At 30.8% G+C, this 8,961-nt stretch overlaps 1 protein-coding gene across 1 annotated transcript; it reads right to left on the bottom strand.

Moving 5' to 3' along the window:
- Positions 1-1,217: 1,217 nt before the first annotated feature.
- On the bottom strand, positions 1,218-1,903 carry LOC127744276 (germin-like protein 9-3). The gene has a single exon (XM_052256562.1). It carries the CDS (start codon positions 1,901-1,903, stop codon positions 1,283-1,285), a length of 621 nt encoding a protein of 206 aa, XP_052112522.1. The 3' UTR covers positions 1,218-1,282.
- Between the last annotated feature and the right edge of the window lie 7,058 nt (positions 1,904-8,961).

Raw genomic sequence — 8,961 nt, 5'->3', positions numbered from 1 at the left:
CTATTATCCCGTACAAGATACGAGAACATATACTAGTTTTAATAAATTTTAATCGTTGATCTTAATTATATATATTTTTTATAATTAAGATTGACCGTTAAAAATTACTAAAATACTGGTGTACTGATTTACTTGAAAGTTTTTCTAATAAATATATTTGTTATGAAGTTCATTGGATGAAGCATGAAATATCTCTTGAGCTGCTAATATTTTTGGAACAGCTGTACCTTACTAATGCTCTCAACGGACATTTTTAGAAATACTATGCTTCATGATTCTGTAATTTTCTGAAAAGTCATTAGCTTAGTACTGCTGTGTATAATTGCTTTTATAGAATGAAACTTAGTCCACAGAAATTATTTTCACAATAAATTTCAATTCAAGATTAATTATGTGTTGTTCACACTTGAGAGATTTCATCCACTCAAATGCATCATTACACTTCCCCAGGTAGCATAGTGCTATATATAAATGGTTGAAGTAGACATGCATGGATATGAAGATGACAAAAATAGAAAGTAATTAATGTCTGGTGGAGTATGGAGATCTAATATTGATTGAAATACCACATGACTAAAATATATTAAAATTAACAAGTAAATACCGTGGGTCTAATAATGCTCTTTAAGCCTGCTTCAACTTATAAAAATGATAAACATTTTTTTTCCGTTAAACCAAAAGATATATTATTCTATCATTAAATAATGTATTTGGACAATCTCTTTATTTAGATGCATTATGTTTTCAATAAATTTAAGAAGTAAAAAAAAAGATATTTATTTTTAAGAAAAAATGAGTATTATTTCTACTCTTAACTTTTGAAACTTAATATATATACTCAAATAGGGTTGCAATAAAAAAAACTGTAAATATAAACATTTTTAAGAGTTTAATTACATACAATAAAGACAAGAATAAAGACCTTTTAATTAACCTGAATGTTAGGAACACAAAATTGATTTGATATTTATAAAAAAAAATATAAAAAATATTGTAACATTAGAATTAGATAAATTCTATGGTGTTTTTTATTGTGGTGTCTAAATTGTCTAACTTACTTTTATAAGTAAGAACACCATAGCATTCACCTTAAACTTAGAATTATTGAGAGTAGCAAAAGTTTATACTTTAATTATTACAATTAGGTGGATCAAACATTTCAGATCCTACTTATTAATGAACCACAACATGAGGAAAAGAAGAAAAAAGCAATAACTTAGAGAACAAGTAACCAATAAAGCACACAAGTAAGAGATAAAATTGTATCCATGATCATCAAGATTTAGGGGGAAAATGCTTTCTTCAAAGTTTGAATGGTGGCAACATCAGTCTTGAATGACAAAGCCAAGATATTGTCATCAATGGTGGTATTAAATAGTGTGTTAGGGAGTGACACAAGGCCAGCACTTGCACTACCAAAGGCAGATATAGCAAAAGCATAGTTCTTTGAATCAGAATTGAATTGAAAGTGCACAAGTCCCTTTGGGAATATGAACAAGTCTCCAGTTTGGAGACTCTGAGTGAAAAGCTTGTTGTTTGTGTCCACGAATCCCACCTGAAGGGATCCCTGGACAACGAAGAGGAGCTCGGAGGCGCGAGGGTGGACGTGAGGAGGGTTCACACTTCCTGTTGGGAATTCAAGGACAGCATATGAAACACTCTGTCCATCTAAAGCTGGAAACTCTGCCCTGCTTGCCTTCAATACATGGAAGGTTGGGGGAGGAGTTTCTTGTGTAAGAAGGACTCTCATGCCTGTGAATGTGAAGAAGCTTCCATTAATATTGGTCCCTTCTGGGGCTATGAAATCAGTGAGAATATCTGGATCACCACCCATTGTTGTTTGCATAATTGCAAACCCATGTATCATCAATGAGAGGATTTTAAAGGTATTGGAAGGATACATTGTTATAATAATTAGTATCAATTATTGTTGATTAGATGATGAAATGCTTGGTGTTAAGGACACATATTTATAGTAGGTCGTTTTTTTGTATGATAACAAGTATATATGGAGATTACAATGTATCTTTTTGTTGTTAAGGTACCAAGAATGCAAAAAGATTAAACGCCTTATCCGACACATATATATGGTCAAATGAGTAGTGTTGGTATATGCCTTTAATACCTTCATTTTGTGATCTTTTTTAATTGGTCAGGGAAAGTAAATTCTTGAAATTTGTATACAAAGTACTTCGTATTTTGGGATGATTTTTCAGGTTACTGCTTGCTTTGACATGTTATGTGTGTCCTTTTTTTACAATGTTTCTTATGACTTTGTGGGAAAAGAATTTTGCCATAATGATGTGGGGTCGGGAAAAAAATTTGCACGGCAATTTTTGTCAAACAATGTAGACTTAACAAATATTTTTAGTAATCATTTTCTTTTATATTTCATTGACTTATAATTCTAGGCATTTGTTTTTGTATGGCATATGACTCTCCATCGGATGATGTGTCCCCTCTTCTCTTTGATGATAATAATATTTGTAAATATTACATTGTGTTTTTTGGATTTTAGTTTTTTAAATTTTAACAGGATGTCTCGATTAAATTTGTATTGCGATTTTAGTTTGAAAAGTAAATATAATTTTTCTAAAAAAATTTAACTCTACAAGACATAGATGATAGAGCTATAAAATTTTATGTTCTTATATTTTATTTGATAATAAACTAAAATAAATTATGAAAATAAAATTTATTCTCATTTTTTTATTTAAAAAAATAAAAAAGAAAGAAAAAATAAAAAATAAGTTATCATTTATTAGTGTTTTTGTATTTTTTCTGTCAGGATAAACACAAAATACAATAATTCAATGTTTCTAAACACAATATCTCTGTCCATGTCTTATCTGTCGTGTCTTAGTATCTATGTCTCAATGTCTCATTCTTATAAACAAATACAGTTTAAGTGTTGAGAAAAATTTTGCAAGTAGTAAAAAAAATATAAACTTTATATTATTAATTGAATAAAATCTTACAAATAAGTTTCTCTAAAAGATAAATATAAAATTAGAATAAAAAATAAATTTAAAAGAAATTTAAAACTAAAAATGGAAGATTTGCTTAAATGTTAAAAAATAAAAGAACAAATGAATAACAATGAGTAAGGAATTGAAAGACAAACTGAAATTAAAATAAACAATAAAAAAATAACTCACAATATCTATATGCACTTGCATTCTATAATTTTTTGTAATTTCATTATGATTAAAAATTTTGCAAAGTTTTAGTGTGATTTGATGTTTTGGAATGGAAGTCCCATCATTTCTTTTCTTCTTCTATTTGTAAATAAAATTTGAGGTTCTTCTTGATGGTTATGCAAGTTACTCACATTTTTATTCTTTTTGCTATCCAAAATTTTACACCCACTTTCTGTTTCAACTTGGGAATTAAGTAATTTACTCCACATTCATGGCAGTTATCAGATTACATATTTAAACACGTTTAATTATGATCCTTTTGCTCATACTCTCGACTGGTTTTATATATCTTCACATCTTTCTCAAGTATTCATTAAGTGTTCCTTCTCTGTCTTTCTCAAAAATTCTTATTCTTCCATCGCTCCGTCATGCTCGCACGCTGTTGCTCTGCTGCTGCCGTGCCACCATCGCTCCATCACACACTCTGCGCCGTTACTGTTGTTGCTCTAATTAAAAGTACTCAATAAAAATCAGTCAATTTCATTCTTCATTAGTAATGTTCATTTCTTAGTTGATTTGTTATAATTGTATCAGCATTGTTATGATTTGTTGTGTGTGTTCGTTGTGACCTTGTTTAAATGTTTATATCTGCCGGTGTTACAAATATAAGTGTTAGGAAATTTGCTGTGACCTTTTTAATTGATTCAGCTTCAGAGTGAAATCGTTGGGAATACTTCTAAGGTAATTCAGAATTATTTTCTGCTGCTTAATATTGTTGATTGATTTGACTCTTAATCGATACAAAAAAAAAATAAGAGTGATTTTGGGTTTGTGTATTCGGGTGTTATGGATCAGATCTGATCTGTAAATCTGCGGTATTTATTCGAATCCGATAAAAAAATTGCAGATATAGATCCGATCTACAAGGCTATCGGATCGGATCAGATCCGCACACTAATCAGATCGGATTGCGGATTTTGTGTAAATATTTGCATATCCGATTCGCATATCCGCGTATCTGCAAAAATAAAAAAAAAATAAATAAATATTCTTTTTATATTTTATTTCAACTAATAATTATCATATATGTTGTATTATTTTAATTTATTATTTAAAAAATGTATGTTTAATATTATTTTAAGAGTAAACATATTTAAAAGAATAGAAAAAATGAATTTTATTGATATGTTTTCTAATAAAAATAATTTTTTAAAAATATTTTTGTGTTTTGAGGATATATCTGATATTCGATCCGATCCGCAAATGTGTGAATCGGATCGGATCCAAATTTAAAAACTGCGGATATGGGATCCGATCTGATCCGATATTTTAGTGCGGATCGGATCGAAATTTTGGCCATATCCAATTCGATCTGATCTGCGTTTACCTCTATGTATTCTTGTCACTGTTATTAATTTATTTCATATATCTAATTTGATTTATTTATTTCAAGTTCATAAATCTGGGTGTGTTTATGATTTTGTATAATAGCCTTTGCTTATAACCTTATTGAAACCAAAACTCATGAACCAAGTATCTCAAAGAACAAAAAGATTTACTTCAGTGGTGGAAGGAGTGGGATATGTATTATTGTGGATAAGTAGTAGAAGAAGGACATAGTAGATGTTAAAAGAGTGGGTGATTGAATCCTTTCTATTAAATTTGTGGTGGAAGAAAATACTTTTCATGTGATTAGTGCGTATGTACCGCAAGTGAGTTTGCACGAACAACACAAGATAAAGTTTTGGGAGGATCTAGAGAGTTTAGTCAAAGACATATCTTGATTGGGTATGGAAGTTTTAATTTTGCATATCTAGAGAGTTTGGACTTTTCTTCAACCTTTGACATTTTCATCGCAAATACATATTTTAAAACGAGAGACGAATATCTTATAACCTATAGAAGGAGTGACATAATAAGCTCTCAAATCGACTTCGTCTTGTTGAGGAAAGTCGATCATATATTTTGCATTAATTGTAAAATTATTCTGAAAAAGAATTTTTTACAACACAACACAGAATGCTCATCATATATTTTTGTGTTGAGCAAAACTTGAGGAAAACACATTATACAAAGAACCCAAGGACGAGGTGGTGACAGATGAAAGGTGAGGAATAAAGAAACTTCCTAAGATGGGTAGGAAAAAAGGTAAAATGGAAAGAAAATGGAAGCACGGAGGAGATTTTGAGGGAGATGACAGAAGTTATTAGAAGAATAGCAAAAGAAAGTTTTAGTGAATCTAAAAGGATAGGACCAAGAGACAAAGAGTCCTAGTGGTGGAATGCGAGTATACAAGAAAAAATGAAAGCAAAAAATGAGTGTTTTAAAGAGTGGTATTTGTACCGCAATTTAGATAATTGAAAAAAATATAAGGCGGCTAAGAGACAAAAGTTGTTGTGTAAGTGAAGAAAGAATAAGAGCATATGAGGGTTTCTACCAGTCTTTATGCACGAAGGAAGGAGAAAAGAATATATATAGAATTGCAAAGAGCCGTGAAAGAAGAACGAAAGACTTGGATCAAGTTAAGTGCATAAAAGATAAAGTCGGAGAGATTTTGGCTCAAGATAAGAAGATCAATGAAAGGTGCAAGAGCTACTTCTACGAGTTATTTAATGAAGAACAGAAGACTCTTCTGAACCTAGGTCGGTTATGCACGACGGAAGAAGATCAAAACTTCGACTACTATCGAAATATTAGAGATTTCGAGGTAAAAGAGGTTCTAAAGCGGATGAAAAATGATAGGGTAGTGGGATCCGATAATATTGAAGTTTGGAAAGGTCTTAAAGAGAAAGACATCAGTTGGTTAACCACACTTTTTAATGAGATTTTACAATCAAAGAAGATGTCAGATGAATGGAGAAGAGTACTTTGATACCTATCTATAAGAATAAAAGGGATATACGGAGTTGCGAAAACTATAGAGAGATTAAGCTCATGAGCCATATCATGAAGTTATGAGAAAGGGTGCTAAAACGGAGGTTAAGACAAGAGGCATAAGTAACAGAGAACCAATTTGGTTTTATGCTAGGCAGGTCCACCACTAAAGCTACATACCTGTTAAGAAGGATGTTGGAGAGATATCATAATAATAAAAGGGATCTACCTATAATGTTTATTGATTTGGAAAAAGCGTACGATATGGTGCCAAGGGAGGTCTGATGGAAGATTTTGGAAAGAAAGAGAGTAAAGATCGCATATATTCATGCAATTAAAGACATGTATGATAGGGCTACAATTAGTGTGAAAACTTAAGGTGGTATGGCAGATAAATTTTCTATTGGTATAAGATTATACTAGGAATCATCCTTAAGTCCATACCTTTTCACATTAGTCTTGAAAGTACTCATAGAGCAAATCCAAGAGTTTGTGTCATAGTACATGTTTTTTGCCGAGGATATCGTTCTTATGGGAGAGTCAATGGAAGATCTAAATAAAAAGTTGGATTTATGGAGAGAACCTCTAAAAGTGTATGGTCTGTGCATAAGCCATAATAAGATGGAATATATGGAATGTAAGTTTGGCCGCCAAATGAAAAACCTTATTACAGAGATGAGGATTAGAAAAAACATCCTACAAAAAGTTTTAAATTTTAAATATCTTGGGTGCATCATAATGGAGATATTAAACAGGATGTAAATCATAGGATTCAAGTAAGTTGGTCAAAATAGCGGAGTGCGTCTAGTTTTATATGTGACAAAATACTGTCTTTAAAATTTAAAGATAAATTCTATCGTACTACTATCAGACCAGCTATGCTTTATGGTATAGTGTTTGGCGGCCAAAGGGGAGCACGAATATAAGTTTAAGTGTGACAAAGATAAAAATGTTGAAATGGATGAGTGGTTATACACGATTAGATAAAATAAGGAACGAAGATATAAGAGAGAGAGTTGAAGTAACACCTATTGTGAAAAACATAGTAGAATCGCATCTTAGATGGTTTGGACATGTGAGAAGAAGACCGATAGAACACTCAGTCAGGATGTTGGATTAGAAGAAAGATGGATAATAGATGAAAAGTAGAGAAAAACTTAAGAATACTATCCATGAGGTGGTCAAATAAGATTTACATGTAAACGGTCTTTCTGTAAATATGATACATGATAGAATTCAATCGCGTCGTTTGATTCATATAACCGACCTACCCAGTGGGACAACACTTTGTTGTTATTGTTGTTGAGGTATTTGTTGCATTAGCTAATAAAAAAAAATAATTCTAACATAACTTCTAATCAAATTAAGGGGTATTCTTATAAATAATGAATATAGCTTGATGTCCTGATGTTCACATGCCAACACGCATGCAGGTACCTAGCTCCTGAATATGCATCAAGTGAAAAATTGACAGAGAAGTCTGATTGTATTCTTCTTGGAGTGATGATGTTAAAAATCCTAAGTGGGAAGCGCCCTGTGGATCTCTCAGGTGCCATGGATGATAGCTTATTAGTGGACTGGGTTAGTATCATGCATGCATGTTTAAACTTTAGAGTGGATTTTCCTAACTGAATTCGTCATTAACTAATACATTAATGTACTAGCGTAGTTGATTACACCTGAAACTTGAAAGTTTAAATATATTAATGTAACTAATACATATTTAAATTTGCTTTTATATATTAATGTAACTAAATTTAGTCTATGCTTAAAAGTTTGGATATATCAGCTAATGATCCAATAAGATTTGTCCAGCTAAAGCACCACTTCGATCCACCAAAACAAGGACAACTTTGAATAAATTGTCATTTCCGTTTATTTCAAAATTAAAGAAAAAAGTATATTGTTATTCATGTACTAGATATAGATCAGCATCTTTTATGCATAGTGGATGAGCATCTTTTTGGCAACAAGAAAAGAACAAGATGACGGTGTACTGAATTGAGTGATTGGAAGTGATTTTTGAGCTTCAAGAGGTAATGTGAAATTATTTTCTTTTCCTTTTGTTGTCATTTGGTTTCGGATTTCTGGAGCTTCCTTTGTTTTTATGATGCCATCGGTTCATGCTTAAGAGTTAAGAGCTTGGTCGGAGGTGGTTTTATTAATCACCCTTGTTACTTCTTGTCATGTGTGTCTTGTTTATTTTTGTAATTTTACCCTCCCATATCTTACATCTTTTCTTATAACGAAAAGCAAAATTTTCAATAATTGAGTTTGTATTGTAGTTAGCACATACTTTTATGAAATGTAAAATTATGTATTTTGCTTGTACATTTTCATCATTTATTATGGGAAGTGATTTAGCATGTTGGTTGATGAAATGCATCTTTTGAATCGAAAAAAAAAAAGAGTATAAGAAAATGATCAGTTTGAAATGTTAAAATGCCAATCTCTCTCATTTATTACTTTGATAAAATTATAAATTTATTATCTATATTTAGTATAAATTTTATTTTTATATTTAAAAATTTATTTATCTCATTATCTAATATTTATTATAAATTCTATCTCTATATTTAAAAATTTGTTTGTATTAATTATTTATTAATTTTGCATTAATTCTAATATTTGCAATATTCATTCATTCATAAAGAAATTCACATTGCTCTCTTTTTCGGATCTGATTTTCTTTTCTCTCTCTTCTCTTTAGAGAACACTTGAGTTTTTTTAAAGAGTAAACTACCATTTGTACTCACGAAAGTTGAAAACGCTGATATATCTACCCATAAAAAAAGAAAATTACCATTTCTACTCATGAAATATGGATTTCGCATAACAAAATTATTCAAACACTAAAAAATTACTTAAAATCTCTAAATTACCCTTATCTCCACCACCACACCACCTCCTTCACCCAATCATCTTTCTAACCCTAACCGTCTTCACC

Source organism: Arachis duranensis, unplaced genomic scaffold (genome assembly GCF_000817695.3).
Source record: "Arachis duranensis cultivar V14167 unplaced genomic scaffold, aradu.V14167.gnm2.J7QH unplaced_Scaffold_232527, whole genome shotgun sequence".
Lineage (NCBI taxonomy): Eukaryota > Viridiplantae > Streptophyta > Magnoliopsida > Fabales > Fabaceae > Arachis > Arachis duranensis.
Note: the sequence above shows the minus strand (reverse complement) of the source record. Positions and strands in the feature narration are given on the sequence as shown.